Here is a 17306-nt window from a genome sequence, read left to right on the forward strand (position 1 = left end):
CGATCAGGGTCTTAGAGAGAAAGGGAGACCGGCACTGATACTAGGGGCTTTCTTTGCAAGGTGAATGCTGGCTACCAGGCAGAGGTCCACCCATGTGCCTTTTCTGTTTCCCCAGATGACTCTCCCCTCCTGCACCCCAAACTGCTGTCCTTTGTCCTCTGCTCTTCTCCACACACACTCCCCCGAGGCCCTCTGAAGACCCCTCTCTCTGAGGGATTCAGCCATCACTGGTATTCTGGTAACTTTCAGGTTTATCATCTGCATCCGCGACTTCCCAGCTCTGCTCAAGCAGCATCTCCAACTGCTCAGCAGACAGAAGCCCTGGGTACCAACCCCCCGCCCCAGGCCATCAAACCCATGGAGAAGGTCATCAGTTTTCCCTTCACCATCACCGCCGTCTCCCTCAGGCATCTGCGGGGCTCGTATCTCCAGGCTAACAGTTCAGACTCTCGTTAATCCCCCTCCTCCATCCGCCATGCCCTGCCCCAAAGCCCTCCCTTTCCTACTTCAAAACACCACCCCTGGATTCAACTTTTCATCCCACCTGAGTGCTGGACTTCACCCCTCATTCAGAGGGCACCACCCCAGCCTCTCAGCTTCTCCCCCTGACGATGGACTGTTCACTTCAGTGGATTTCACTAGAGTCCGCAGCCTGAGTTTCCTAAAACATGATGTTGCAGGCTAGGAGAGCTTCAGTGACCTGCTCCGCACTGTCAAGGCCACAGGTGAACAAGCGATCCAACAGTGACGCGCAGCTCCGTATCCCCACAGTGGTTCTCCCTCTGACGTTCAAAACCCAGACCCCGCCTGTATCCTCGGCTGTCAGCTCCATTCCAACAGGCCTCTCGCCTCTCCAAGCAGGGCTCTTACAGTTTCAACCCTCCTAACCCTGGATCCCTGAGAAACCGGCTGAGAAACTCCACGTGAAGTCTGCCCTGGGGGCCGGTTCTACTTAGTCTGCAGCCAGTTCTGGTGACAAGGTCTGGGGTCTGGCTTGATGCCCAAATCCCTGCCCTGGTCAGTGCTCAGGGCCCCAGGGCCCTTCAGGATGGGGGTCCTCCAGGAATGAGGACCCACCGGCCTTCGGGGTCCTCCTCCAGTTCCTGGTACTGGATCTCCAGACATCAGAAGCCCAGCTGAGCTGACACTCACCTGTACTGGCCGCCCTGTCGCCTGGCCAGCTGACCCCTGGTTACCTGGTCTCCTGCTACCTCTGACTTCCAGGTCTGGGAACCTGCCAAGACGCTGCTTCCTGCAACTCTCCACACCTGTCAGATTTATCCTGTTCCCTAATGAGCCCCAGGTATATTATTTTCCACCATTCTCCTATAAACCCAGTATTCCAGTCAGATTTTTAAAAAATAAGAAGTAAGCCTTATTCCTTCCAAGAGCTGATTCAAAACGCCAGCTCCTTTTGGAAGCTGGCAAGTTCTCTCTTCCTCCTTGCAGGCCCTCCTGCACAGGAGTCAATGAGTCAGACACACTGGGTACATCCTACGGGCCAGGCCCCGTGCGCTGCACACACAATGTCCTGTGGTTAGGCAAGCAGTCAAGGAACTACAGCAAGTTCTAAAATTAGGACTCATCTTGAATCAAATGAAGATGATTTTTTTAATGCATCATTTTATAAAAACCAGAAATCAAAATGGGCCCTGGTTTATTAGATAATAATTCATAGCTGATAAATTTCCTTTTTCTCTCCTTAAATCTAGCCTGAGAAAGTGCGCCTCTACACGAAACATGCATAGTTCTAAGTCAGGAAAGTGCTTTATGAGAACTCTACTGCCATCTAGTGTCTGTCAAAACTAGCAGAAAATGGTTGACATAGTTGAGAAACCACAATGAAAACCATTCTAAATAAAAATTGAAATTTTTACATACCTAAGTCAGGCGATACTGTCCAGTAAGCAAAAGAAAGGTGTCTTCATGCAATAAAAAAAAAAAACTTTTGTCTTTCAACTTTGAGACAACGGAGATTGTCCTAAAAACATTTTAAGCTTTTGGGGTGCCAAGCTCACAAGCAGCAAGTCATTGAAAGGAACAATACAAATACATTGTTTAAGAAACAAAGCCTGAAATGTATTTTCTTCTGCTGGATGCAAAGTCATAATTCACCCTTCATACAAACCACTTTTCAATGAGCAACAAGAGGCTGAAAGAAATGACAATTCAGAAAAGCGGGCTTACCTGGAAGTGCAAAATTATTGTCCAAATTAACCCCAAAGTCAATTTGGGATTTCCGTCTGTTATGTCATCATTTCTGATATTCACTAATTTCACCTGTTTTGTATGTGAAGAAGAGATAAAACAGACTGTTTTTAAAACCAGTAACATGACCTATCTTCATCTACATAAAAATGATTCTAAATAACATAGTACAAAACCCAAATAATTTAAATTCCGGTAATCCTTAAAATACTGTTTTACTCCCTTATCTTCACTCATTTTAGATTGTAAATTACAGAGTAACCACAAAGGAAAAATTGGTATTATTTTGGTTCTGTCTTCTACAGCAAGTATTAAATGTACACTCACTTGTCAAAACAAAAATACCACTCAAACGTGAAGTCCTAAATATTTAAGATTTTAAAATTACAAATAATTTTGTCTTTTGAAAATAACCTTTATTTTACAATTAAGTAGGAAACTATTCTGAATCATCAAATAATTTTAACAACTTTCTCACAGTTCTGTCACAAAAAGTGTAAAAAAAAAAAATCCTAGTATTATTATTCATTTTGTCTACCATAAATTGTTACCAAGATAAGCCCCTGGATTTTTGGAAGACTGTTCAAAGCTTTAAAAATAATATAACAATTGCACTTAAAGCTCATCAAATGTTAAATTATGCATTCAGGTACATAAATGTAATGATGATATTCACCATTTACTTCCTGGGAAAAGAATTAAATCCCATGAATTAAAGACAATGATACCCAACATTTTACTGCCTGGGCAAATCACTGCCAAAAATATTTCAACAAGGAGACATAATTAACCATTAATCCTTCTGGAAACTTGCAGAGAATGAACAAGAGTAAGGCAAATACCAGTAACATTTAAAATATAAGCGCTGTGTATTTGCTACAACGTAATAACTAAAAGCACTTTGCTGTTCACAAACAAGCACTAATATAACATTCTGTCTCCTCCTCCTCCTCACTCTCCTTTCTTTCCTTCCTACTCCATTAAAAAGCAGAACTGTTACCACCTCTGGTTTCTGTTTCCAGTAAGTCTGAATTCTCCTGAACTTCTCTCCTTTTTTCTCCTAACTGAAAATTACCAATCATTTGGCTTGTACCACTGTGAGCCACAGTGTTACCAAATCAAGGTCACGACTAATACCTTCCATTGTTCATTCAGTGTACATTTCATCATACATTGCAATGTGTTCATTCTTCTCCATGATTTCTTCTGAAACCTCAAGCCAGCTGGAGGCTGTTGTCAGAACGGTTCCAATTTTAACCACTTCTAAATTACCCAGTGGTAACTACTTACACAAAATAAGTGAGTGCCTCCTCACTACTAAGTATTGAAAATACACACACAAAGTCTCCTTAAAAGCATGAAACTCTCTTTTATAAAAATAAGGTAATTCAATGAACTGCATATAAAAAATACTGCCTCCCCACTACTAAGAACTGTTCATAGACATTCCTAACATTCCGGTGCTACTAAAATGCCATTAACGTCCTAGGCAAAAAGCATTCCAATTCCACAGACAGAAAATCAGCAGCCCTTATTCAGACGGAAATGGGGCCACTTATAATTCCTCTGGGTTGACACTTGCTATTAACTTCCTCTTCTTTGGAGCAAATGTTTAAAAAACATTTAAAAATCTCTGTCTCACAAAAGCACAGGCTTAAGGATTATAATTCACAGTCAGGTTTAACCTTTCATTCCCTGGCACAGTTCTGTGCAGGCTTATTCAGTCACGTGTGTTTATTTGACTATAACCTTTGAAAAACATCATACCTGGCGTCGTTTCAAATAGTCAAGTGCAATTTGTACATTCTGCAGTCTGTGAAAGCGCATCCGACCTTTCTCTCTGGGCTAAGAATAGAAAAATGCAGAGTATAAAACACACCATAGTTTCTGATGCCACTGACCATGCTACATGCTACGCATACTTAAGCTGTGTATATGTTATATATTATATATAACACAGTATATCACTATATAGATAGACTGCCCATCTTAATATGCCAAAAGAGCATTTACTCTGTTTAGATAAATCCACTAAATTTTTTAGAGATATTTAAAAATTTTTTTTGTATTATCTGAAATTGAACCTAAACTGGGGATGTTTCTGAATAGGTTATATTTAAACAGATGCTAATTTATTCCAAATGTTGTATTTAAATACAAGGAGAAGAGAAAATACCATATTACATATAGACTTTCTGTATTCACTATACTATGTTTCTAGCCTACAGTTATTTAGCTATGGAGACACAAAAAGAATTAAATACCATCCCCCATTCTGCCTTCTCAACAAACCAACTATTATCGAGAGGGTGTTTTGTAATTATATATGTATGGCATGTTAATGAAAATGAAATAAAGTAGCATGCAGTTAGTATAAAAATCACCAAGAAGGAGAAAGACAGTGGAGTTTTATACTTAGCCATGACAGAGGAAGAGAGAAAAGCAATTAAAGCCATATAATATATTTCCTCTTCATTTCATTTTAGCTTTTTCTATAAAATCAGGGGGACTCTACTGGTTTGAACCTGCTTGGGGATGGGCATGGTTATCTGTGGTCTCAGGAAAACTGACAAACCATCATTCTTCCCCTCGGTGCTGTTTCCCTTAAGAAATATTACACATTAGTGGAAGGAAAACAGAAGGAAACAGAGCTGAGAAGATGTTTAACAAAAATACAAAGAATGGAGCTGAAATTTACCACATAAAATCTTCCAAAGGGGGGTGGGGGGAGAAAAAAGAAAACTGACAGCTTAGCTACTCAAACATGAATTGTCTGCTGAAGCCAAAGGCAGCCCTCATAAAACAGACGGCAGGAAAAGAATGGGAAAACAAGCTCCACTTAACAGGAGAAACAATGGCGGTGAATTTCCCCACTGCGTCCATAAAAGCTCAAATTCCAGTGGAATCTGGGCACTGGGGACGTAATGACAAAAGCAGTACACCTGTCTCGCGAAGATGGGTTGTGTCAGCCGAGTGTCACGTGGATTAAACAGCTCTGGGAGTTCTGGGGGGGCGCTAGCATTTAAAATCTCTCCCCCACCCCCAGCAAAAAAATAAAACGATGCATACAAGATCGGTAAAGGATATCCATCCACTACCTGCTGCCAACAGGTAGGATTTAAAGCATAATCTTAAATGTTAAATAAATGCCCATAAGTTCCTTCCAATAAAGCAAGAGGTATGTTTGATGTCTCAACTCCAGCAGTGGAACAGACCAGCGTAAAAATCAGCCGGCTGATTGTAACAGTTCCATCCTCTAGAAAATGTTCGTAACATTGCTTAGCTAAAAACTATATATAATTCAAGCACATATGTTCAAATATCATGCAGTGCCCAGGTAATCTACAAAAATCAACTTTAAAGAGAAAATATTTCCTTGGTCCAATTTCTTGGCACACACGCAAACACATCTACATCACTGTGGGTTTGGGTCCTTTCTATAGTTTTTCACAAAGGAGCCGGAACCCGTGGGTTAATCTCCATCGCGTTAGCGCTCACCGCACAGTAACCGCTAGGTTAGTCGAGTTACGGGGGCGACACCTACCCCCTTATCCTCATCCTCCACATCCTCATGCTGCTCATATTCGCATGCTTCTGTGGCACTCACCAATCGTAAGGTCTTCAAAAAATCTCGCTCCCTTGGCTAATGAATATAACAGACAGAAGATAGGACAGCAGAGACACAAGACAGACCACAAATGAAAAGGAGAGCATGAACAGAACGTAATGAAGGGCAGGTAACCGAGAAGGGGGGTCATGTTCACAGCAGAACAAGATGGCACCTGTGGAGGGGGTTAGACCGTGTTTTCAGAAAGCGGTGTTTGTTTCCATTTGTGAGTCTTTTAATAGGTGGTTATAGTATGCATCCAACTTCTGCTAAGCCAAAACCAAAACAAAACCAAACCAAAAATCCAAAGGTAAAAAAAGAAATCAGAACAAAAGGAGTATTTTAATTACAGAACTGATTATATAAGCCAGGTAAGCAAAGTGTCTCAATCTCCCAAATTCACATCATCTGAAGTCCGGAGCGGCTTAGGGATCTAAACCAGAACTCTTTTCACAGGCAGAATTCACAGCTTAAAAGACAAATGCTGCAAAAATCTGACCAGTCTTTGCTGAAAACCCAATAGTCAGAGGGCAAAGAGGATGACACGTTCTTCAAAATAAACTAAGAACTTTTAAAACTTACCAAGGTGTCTCCTGAAAGAACCTCTAAAAGAGAGATCAAATTGTGTCCGTCCCTTAAGTCTTCGTAGAGGTCGTTCACGTGTTTTCGAACCTACAGAGAGAAAAGCAATTTAAAACGTTTGGTCCTAGAACCCAGGATCATTCTTAACACTCAAAAAAGAAAGAGGACGAGGAGAAAACATTCTTTGTGGGATCATTCACCCAGTGATTTTAAAAACACTTTCAGGATAAACTGGGAGTTCGAGATTTGCAAATATTTACTTTATATAAAATCGAGAAAAAAGCAAAATTCTTCTGTACAGCACAGGGAACTATATTCAATATCTTATAGTAACCTATAATGAAAAAGAATATGAAAAGGAATCTATATATGTACATGCATGACTGAGACATGATGCTGGACACCAGAAATTGACACATTGTAACTGACTATATACTTCAGTTTTTTTAAGAAGTCCAAAAAAACCCAAAAAACAAAAAAGCTTATACAGGATTTACATACAGAAACCTACACAACACAGATGAAAAAAAGAGAAAAGACTTAAAGAAAAAAAATATTTTATTCTCCCACTACTTAAAAAATTAAAATTAAAAACTAAATAAAAGTCAGTATCATATGAGTCATTCAGAAAGACAAGTAGAATTATTACTTCTTTTTTTTAACACATTAGAATAAATAAAAGCCTAGACAATGACCTGGAGTTATAATTTTTACAACACAAGCAATGCCTTGGCCTTAATCATGATTCCTGATAGAGTAACCAGCACCACTGAGCAAGAGGGGCGAGTTTTTACCCCCACGCCCTGCTGATGGTCTTCCTACTCTCCAGGCCCCAAGATCCAGGATGCCAAAGGTACACACTCTACACCTTAAAAATTCACAGATGTAAGCTGGGCAAATGGTACATGACTTCATACACTATTTTTTAAAAATTCTGTTGCGTCTATGATTATTTCAAAATTAAAATTTTTTTTAAATTCATGTATGTGAGGTTATAAGACCTCTGTCCAAAGTTCCTCTGCACAACATAGATGTTCTGTGTTGGAGGGTTTTCACAACCACATTGACAACAACACGAAGTTAACACTCAGCCTGTAACGACAGCCCCTCCCTCCGTTCCACAGGCCTGGTTTAACCTTGAGAGTTTAGAGCTCCGATCACCAAAGATTTCCCCAAAGCTCCACTCCGTCTGCCACGCGGGGACACCTCCTGCCAACACTCGGCCCACCGTGAGGGTTCTGCCAGACAGACAGCCAGCTGTCGGAGCAGCCTGGCAGGAGGGCCGTCCCTCCATGGGCTGGCCTGTTTCCACCTTCTCCCCTTGGAGTGATTCTGGGCTGCATTACTCTGTGCTGCTCCCAGAAGTGGTCTAGAAAGAGGCAGAGACCAGAATCCCACCTGCATCACATGGGCACAGCCCCGAAAGGAAGCAGGACCCTGTCGGCGCCCCCCTCCACCCAACCCCTGCCTCTTGGTTATAGAGAAAAGCTGACGTCTCCAGGCCGCCTTGAGTCACAGAAGAGCAGGCTCAAGCCATTGATGAGGACAAGCCTGCAGGCCCTGGGGGATGGCAACAATTCTGACCACCTACTCAGCGATGAACTGAGACCACTCCTCTGTTTCTCTTTAGAACCTTCATGGCTGAACAGAATCTTTGGAGATTTTTCTTTTTTTTGAGGAGGATGCTGGGTCCACCAGACTGTAGGCATTCTGATTAAAAATAACTTTTTTTTTTTTTATTACCAAGGCTGTTGCCCCCAGGATCATCCCCCGGCCCCTCCCTTGACTAGAAACCAATTACTCTTATCTAAGTCTCAGGAGACAGCTGCTGAGAAGAAACCAGAGCTGGTTAGAACGGAGGCCAAGATGGCAGAGGATCTGACGTCCAGTGGACCTTCAGCCTCATTATACGCTCACTGTAATGTATCAGCTGCTGAACGACACCCCCACCAGCACCATGACAGGTGACGGTTGCCGTGACAACAGCCGGAAAAGCCCACACAAGGAGTGACTGGCTCTGTAACACACCACGAGCAGGAACATGATGGTGCAAGCCTCCCATAAAAGTCCACCTGGCCCGACCTGGGCCGGCGCCGTCCCTGCTGCCCATCTTGGCGGACGGCTCCCCACTGGAGCGCGCCTTCCTCCCTCGAGCACTTTCCTTCCATTTCCGCTTCTGAGCAATAAGCAGCTGTTCACTTCGCCCCTCTGCCTCGCTGCGTGAATTCTTTCACAGCAGGCAGCAAGGACCCACACTTCGGTGGGCTTCCTAATTTAGGGGTCCCTCCATCCACTAACAGCCCTAGCTGCTTCCTGTCTGCACGGCACACTCCGAACGTTTATATGTATGAGTCAAACTTCTCTGCCCTTGCAAAATGTCAAGTAAATAGACAGCACAAAGTCAAGGTCCAAAATATGATCAAAACGCTCTGACTACAAAAGAACCAGCAGGAAAGGGCCTAATAAAAACTGAAAGCAAGTCTTTGATGGTTAAGTCTTCTAATTCTAAAAATACCACTAAACTTTATCAGTTTAACTGACTATATTTTCTGCTATCTTTTATGGTCAGGAAATATTTTTTGATTAGTGAAGAAAAAATTCCCTTAAGTGTTTTCATATCAAATGCACCAGCTCTTATTACCCTGTGTTTTGGAATAAGTCACAGAACTTTTAATATACAATGAATTTAATGTTTAATTATCCATCTACACATCATTAACTACAAATAATACAAGTATTGAACTCAGGCTCAAGACCTCTAAGTAACAGCTACTGTCAATAGTACCTATAAAATGGCCAGCAAAACAAACTGAGTCAAATTACTTTTAATCAAGTGTCCCCATCTTCACAAATGACATTTTTATTTTGATTTCCTAATTCCCAAGGAAGATCAGCTGATTCTTCAGTGTCATAAGATAAATATATAAGTAAGTAGAAAGCTTAAAAAATACTTCATTTTTCTTAAAAAAAAAGCGTATCATAACACATTTTAAATAATCCTGATTTTGAAAATCCATAAATATCCAAATAAGTTACAAAGAGATTATTCCTCCCATTAAATATTTACTTTCTACTCAGTAAATACCATTAAATGATAATCCCCTCAAGTATTCAATTATATTTCAGAGATGAATCAATTTCCAAGGATGTTTTCAGAAACATGTCTATGATATATATTCATGACACACATGCATGCAGATAATCAACTTAATGAAATGACTGCTAATACTTAATTTTCTATGTACATATAGACACTGTAAGAATTCACTTAGTCTCATCCCAAGCCATGAGCTTTAATTTATAAGGCTAAGGGCTACTTAAAAACAAGGCAGAAGAGTGTCCACCCATGGACGAATGGATAAAGATGTGGTGTGAACATATATAATGGAATATTACTTGGCTGTTAAAAATGAAATCTTGCCATTTGCAACAACATGGACCTTGAGGGAATTATTCTAAGTGAAAAGAGTCAGAGAAGAATAAATACCATAGGGTTTCACTCATCAGTGGAATCTAAAAAACAACAAATGAGCAAACAAAACAACATAGATACTGAGAACAGAATGGTGGTTGCCAGAGGGGAAGGGAGGTGGGGAGTGGGTGGAACAGGTGAAAGGGATCAAAAGGTATAAACTTTCAGTTATAAAATATAAATCATGGGAATATAATGTACAGCATGGTGACTACAGTCAGTAACACTGTAGCACATACTCAGGAATGTAATGTACAGCATGGTCAATATTACAGTCAACAACATTGTAGCGTGTACTCAAAAGATGCCAAGATAATAAATCCTGAAAGTTAGCTCTGTCTGGTGATGGGTGGTAACTAGATTTTTTGTGCTGATCATCTTGAATGCATGCAAATACCAAATCATCATGTTCAACAACAGAAACCAATATAACATTATCTGTCAATTATACCTTGACTAAAAAAACAAGGCTAGAGAGCTGAGCTCGTGAACTTCACACACATCAGTGCATCTAAATCTCTGTCCTCCTCTGTGTCTCCAGTGTGCCCAGAAAGCAGACTCACTCTAAGAGCCTAAACATGGCCACGAGAGATCACACTGACAGAAACGTATTATGCAGCTCCCAACCCTCAGCCAGCGGCTTCATCTCTCAAAACAGACGACTTCATTGTACAGATCGGACATCCTCCGCATGCAAGGAGGGACAGTGGAACATGGCACACGATCGGGACTCCTGCCAGAGTCACATTTCAATCCAGATCCACTTCCTTTGTCTTTCTCACTCCAGGACGGTTCATGATGATGGGGTGTGAATCTGAACACTTATTTCACAGGAAAGCAATTTCACGACTCGCTTTGCCAGACTGAACCAAACCATCTGAATCAGGGAAACTTTCCGCAACAAAGTGTCCTTCTCCACCATCATATTTAGGCAACAATAAAGATCAAATTTGGCATGTTTACAGAAGAAGATGATTATGCTAAGCAAAACCAAGTTATTAGGAAAAGAGAAAACATGTTTTGGGGGGAAAAGAATTAGGAGTTTAGCTTTGCTTCTGTTCCAGTCTCGTGAACTGACATGAGCTGCCCAAACTCTCTGAGCCTCAACTGTCTGCAAAATAAATTTTGAAAATCTGCAAAATAGAAGTTTGAGAACTGAAGGTCTCTAGTTCAAACTACAGAACAAAACGTCTAGGATCTAAAAATAAAATTGTCATCGTTTAAAAAAATCAATGTGTCAACTTTAAAGAAAATATGTAAAAAGGAAAAGCTGCTCTTAAGCTTTGTGGCTTGATTTCTTAAGAATTTTAGGGGAAAAAAGTACAGAAATAGACTAATTTAACTTCTGTACTGCTTAAAAAAGCTGGAGTCATTGGTTATCATGTAATGTGGTTTATTTTTTCCTGTCTCAGGTGACTATTCCAAGGGTCCAGAGAAATACCGTATACAAAAAATGCTACACAAATGTAAGATATCATTATTACCATCTCTACCATCCTACATAAAACAAACATCCTCATTACTAACAATAATAAACAGAAATACATCCAAAAGGGATTATTTCTAGGTACCTGACCCCTATCAGTGTTTTATCAATACTGACTTATCTTCCTCACCACAAAAGAATGGGCTAAAAGAGAATGTTAATTAAAAATTTAAAAACCAACATTATGGGGAAAAAGTGGTAATGAATGGGTGAGCTGGGTGCAAACAACTGGGGTTCGTGAGGAATAGCTGATCATGTGATCAATCTGGGGTGCAAAAAGGGAGGAATTAAACAGTTAAGCTGACACAGAAAAGCCTTTTATTTTGTCCAAAGTCTGAGTCATAGACACTTGGCCTCCACAGATGACTACACGAACTGCAGCCAACAGTCTGACTCTTCCGTATCCACTTTTTAATAAAACATTCTTTCTTCTCATTTTGGGTATGTGCTCTCCCTGTGGGGCAAAAAAGCTGTCTGAATAAATAGTGCCAGAGGGCGTGAGAAGCCAAGTGGAAGCACTCTGAGAGACTCTGGGATTAAATTATATAACTTGAATTACATAACAAGGACGAAGCATCATTTTCTGTACCTCATACAATTCTCCCAGAATTTTCCAGGGCTTTTTAGAAGTGTGGACTGCGCTGTACCAGCAGTTCACCCCTAGAGGGCACCGATCTTTTGCTGAAGAAGGGTTTCCTAAGGAAAGGAAAGGAAGTAGATGGGGGCGGGGGCTGGGGAGACAGATTCTAAAGAAGCCCCTGGTGATGATGATACAGGCGATTTTTCCAGTTTTATTTGTGACAGAGAATAGAGCAGATTATGCCAAATCTGTACTCTCTAAATGGCTTAACTGTTCAAAATACTACCCTAAAATTTTTATTCTGTGTTAACTTGTAACTGTTTGATCTTACATGGGTTAAATCAAATCCAACTTGGAAGATAAGGTCAACTAAATGACACAACAGAACAGTTGGACTTAATTGATATTTTTAGGATATTAGATCCCAAAGAAGCAGAATGCACATTCAAGTGCACGTGGAACATTCTCTAAGGGCAAGAACACGTACTTGGACATAAAAGAAGCCTCCACAAATTTAAGAGGATAGAAAGGATTTCAAGCATCTTTCCTGGCCACAGTGGCATGAAACTAGAAATCAACCAACACGGGGGGGAAAAAACGTGACGATAAGGTCATCAGTGAGCTGCATATTTAATGTTTAAGGATGCATTTTTCCCTAAAGTCTGCCTCTAGCGGTCGATGTGAATCTAGACAAATTCCACAAAAATGTTACTTCCCATATTTCGACTTACTGCTACAACGTCACTGAAGTTCAGGTCACTAGGTATTTGCTGAGCATCACATGCCAGGGCATTGATGCAAAGGTGAAGATGAAGGGTGAGCCACCGCTAGAAGCCTGCAGTCTGGGATGACAGAAATTAGACGGGAGTCTGAGGTCTAAGAAGTCCTCCCACGAGGGCAGGAGTGTTCTGGGTGCAGGGAGGAGGGAGGTGGGGGGGAAAGAGCCAGAATCAAGAGACAAGGCGAGGGTGCCTGCACCTGTAGGGTGAGTTCTCAGGAAGGAATGCAGCCATGAAACCAGGAACAAGGATGGGGAGGAAGCGGGGGTAAGGGGGGCTGGGCGTGGAGGGCGGCTTTTCTTTAAGGAGCCCTGACTTCCCCTGAGCAAAGCGAAGACAGCCACTGAAGGCGTCCAAGCACAGTGAGGATGCATATCTCTGACCAGTATAAAAGCTTCTAGATTATCATTTTTTTTAATTGAAGTATAGTTGATGTACAATGTTGGTTTCAGGTGTACAGTAAAGTGATTCAGTTACATGTACATATACACTTTTTTTAGGTTCTTTTCCATTACATATTATTACAAGATATTGAATGTAGCTCCCTCTGCTAGACAGTAGGTCCTTGTTATTTATCTGTTCTATATACAGTAATGTGTATGTGTCAATCCCAAACTCCTAATTTATCCCTTCCTCCCTCTTCCGCTTTGGTCACCAAAGAAAAATACAGAATGCTTCACGTATCTGTCATCCTTGCACAGAGGCCATGCTAATCTTCTTGAGCAAAACACAGATACAGCCACCTAAGGTCCAATCTGTCAGCAATGAGGGAGGAAAGGTCCCTTGGCCGGGGGTGGGGGCGGGGAGTGGGGGAAGCAAACAGAAGCCACTGAATCAGTGAACCTGGGGTAAAATGCACGCCCTCCTGCACAGCAGCACAAAGCAAAACCATGAGGCACAGCAAGGACCCACAGCCCTACACCTGAAGGACACAGTATTCTGGAAACAACCACTATCTTTAGAAAGGCACATAAATAATCAAAGTAGGCTCGTCCCCAGTGAGAGCGCCTCAGTGCCTTGTACGATGGGGTAAAGAGAAGGGAAACAGCTTCAGGGAAAACGACGAGTTAGTGTTTTTCAAGGCAATTTTTTTCTTTTTTACTTCAAACAAATACACTCAGGAAAAACAGGGAACCACATTCTCCTGCGAGAGCTCCTTACAAGTTCTACTTCAAAAAATAAATATAAATAATCTATGAATATGTTACCCTATCAATTATTGATAAGTAAATTGATGCTTTAAGAATACACAGAAACGCTGAAAAACCATGTATTTGCTTAGGTAGTTGCCTTTTCTGAACAGCTGTTTACTACAAACTTATTTCAGTACCATTTCTTCAAGAGCTCTGACAGAATAAAACCACAGCTTAGACTCTTCCTAAATTACCATAAATTCATGATCAGAACAGGTAAATATAATGGAGAAATATCCTTATCTGATGTAATGAAAAAAGTGGTCATGCTTTTTTCTAGGCAATATGTTAGGTCAGCATTAAGGCTACACATAATTCATCTCTTTCACTGGTTTTTAATTATAAAATAAAAATATACATCATACATCTTAAGGTATTAATGAATAAAATAATGAACAGGCATATATCTGGAGAAAACTCCCAATTCAAAATGATGGGGGTTTTTTGGAATGGAATACTACTCAGCCTTAAAAAGAAATGAAATAATGCCATTTGCAGCAACATGAATGGAGCTAGAGATTATCATACTAAATGAAGAAAGTCAGACAAAGACAAATATCACATAAAATCATTATATGTGGAATCTTAGAAAATGATACAAATGAACTTACTTACAAAACAGAAACAGACTCACAGACATAGAAAACAAACTACAGTTACCAAAGGGGAAAGTGGGGAGATAAATTGGGAGTTTGGGATTAGCAGATACAAACTACTATATACAGAACAGATAAACAGCAAGGTCCTACTGTACAGCACAGGGAACCACATTCAACAGCTTATAATAACATACAATGGAAAAGCATAAGAAAAAGAATACTTATATGTGTAACTGAATCACTTTGCTGTACACCTGAAACTAACACAGCATCGTAAATCAACTATACTTGATTTTTTTAAATTTAATTAAAATTTTAAAAATAATGAAGAATTTTAAACAACTCGGTGTTGGCCCTAAACAGTACAAATAATCTGTCTACGTATTGGACCTGACTAGTTCTTTGACATAGAAGATTTCGCTTTTAAGCTTTCAGGGTAATGATCTACCATCAATTAAAAAAATGGGGGGAGGATATAGCTCAAGTGGCAGAGCACATGCTTAACATACACAAGGTCCTGGGTTCAATCCCCAGCACCTCCTCTAAAAATAAATAAATAAACCTAATCACCTCCCGCCACCAAAAAAAAGAGAAACAAAGAAACAAAAGGCTTTCTCTAGCCTTTCAATGCAAGGCAGAGCTATAGGTCATTAAATAAAATTAAAACATCTGTATCACTGATACACATTTTAAGATTTGGGGGTATCTGAGTTAAGTTTCAGCCAGGCAATTTCTACATCCTCTTCTATACAGTTTCACCACTGTCATATGAATCATTATAAACAAAGTTTATTTCAATTTTTAGACATTTTAAAGCATGAAGCCCTTTTCTATAACAATTTGCTCAGGATTTGGGTGAACTGGTTCCAGTTCAGTTTGGTTTCATTTGGGTCTACCTTTTCTGCCATTTCTTCCCTTCTGTCCACAGGAAGACACAAAAATCAATTTCTCCATGTGTCTTGCAGGTTTTTTGGTCGCCTGCAGAGCTGTATAGGTCTTGGTGTTGAGCGATTATGAATAACGTAATTGAAAGAGAAAAATAAACTCGGAAATCAGTGATTCTGCATGTTAATGATTTCATATCTGCCCACTGTTTTTTTGAGCTAATTTTCATTAAAGATGTGGTCTAAACAACCCCCACACTACAATGTCAAACAAACTGGTTAACAAAGGCATCAGCGTTATGCACTCCACGTAGTCTTTAAAAAGCAAAGGCATGTTTTTTTAGTGGAGGTACTGGGGATTGAACCCAGGACCTCATGCATGCTTAGCATGCCTCAAGGAGGGGGTGTTTTGTTTTGCAGTTTTTATTTTTTTTTAATTGAAGTACAGTCAGTTTACCATGTTGTGTCAATTTCCAGTGTACAGAACCATGTTTCAGCCATACATATAGATACATATTTCATATTCTTTTTCACTGTAGGTTACAACAAGATATTGAATATAGTTTCCTACACTGTACAGTAGAAACTGGTTGTTTAATCTATTTTATATATAGCAGTTAGTATCTGCAAATCCCGAACTCCCAATTTATCCCTTCCCACCCCCTTTCACCAAGAGGGGTAATATTTTTACGTGCAACTAAATAATGTTTCTGCCTAGGAAGGAAACCCATCACTGAGGGGCAAACCCTCCTTTTAAAAGTTTTCCCAGTAATTCCCTTGCTCATCACCCACATAAACCTTTCTCTGAACCATTTACCACTTCAAGAAATCACTGTAAGTGCTACCTACTCTATCAAGAGCAGTTTTCAGTCATCACATAAGAAAAAGAGAAGGAGCCAATCCCTGGCATTTTTATGCTTACCTCTTTTCCCATTCACCTTCTCACAATTTGGGCAAAAGGAAGAAAAAAGCTAGGGAAAGTGGGGGTACCAATCACTTAACGTCTCTAATAAATAAATTTGGGAGTCTGAGATTTGCAAATGCTAACCACTATATATAAAAATAGATTAAAAAATTTTCTTCTGCATAGCACAGGGAACTCTATTCAATATCTTGTAATAACCTTTAATGAAAATGAATATGAAAACGAATATATGTATGTACATGCATGACTGGGACATGATGCTGTGCACCAGGAAGTGACACACTGTAACTGATTATACGTCAATAAAAAATTTTTAGTTTTTTTAATTTTAAATAATTAATAAGCTAGTCAGTGAAACAAAATTTTGATATAAATAGGTGAATACAGTGATGTCACAAGACAAATCAGGGCAACTACTCAGAACTATTATAATAGCTACACACTACATGAGTTCTTATGTGCTGAGTCCTAAAATCAGAACTAGACATAAAATGAGCCTGTTTGGGGGGGAGGGTGTAGCTCAAGTGGTAGAGCGCATGCTTAGCACGTGCAAGGTCCTGGGTTCAATCCCCAGCACCTCCTCTATAAGTAAATAAATAGACTTAATTACCTCCCCCCAGAAAAATAAACAAATAAATACTTTTTCCTTAAAAAAATGAGCCTGTTCGACACAGGTAGCCTGTAACTATAGGATCAATGTCCTGTTCCTTTATCCCCAACGTTTTAAACAGGTTCCACTGTACTTTAAAATTCTAGCTTTTACTGGAAAAGCTTTGAAACAGAATTGTGTCTATGTTTCAATAAAAATCACATGAAATTATGTTTTTCAAATTTACATTAGTTCTTTTTAAATTATAGACATGACCAAAGTTCACAACCAGTTCCGAAACATACAGCTCCTCAATCAACCCCCACTTAACGACGCCAACTACTCAGTGAGGTTTTCAGATACATTATTAGAACCTGGAGATGCGCTCACGTAAATACATTC

The 17306-nt window shown here is 40.1% G+C and overlaps 1 protein-coding gene across 6 annotated transcripts in view; it reads right to left on the reverse strand.

Moving 5' to 3' along the window:
- The window catches only part of DST (dystonin), a gene marked incomplete in the record, with an annotated part of 422913 nt that overhangs the window by 208683 nt on the left and 196924 nt on the right, over window positions 1-17306 (reverse strand). For 3 of the 6 annotated variants that reach the window (XM_064476602.1, XM_064476600.1, XM_064476601.1), the window contains 4 exon segments: window positions 2188-2280; window positions 3976-4053; window positions 5753-5851; window positions 6398-6487. In XM_064476602.1, the coding sequence (XP_064332672.1) occupies window positions 2188-2280; window positions 3976-4053; window positions 5753-5851; window positions 6398-6487 (360 nt within the window). 6 annotated transcript variants of the gene reach the window in all.

The sequence above is a fragment of the Camelus dromedarius genome, chromosome 19 (genome assembly GCF_036321535.1).
Source record: "Camelus dromedarius isolate mCamDro1 chromosome 19, mCamDro1.pat, whole genome shotgun sequence".
NCBI lineage: Eukaryota > Metazoa > Chordata > Mammalia > Artiodactyla > Camelidae > Camelus > Camelus dromedarius.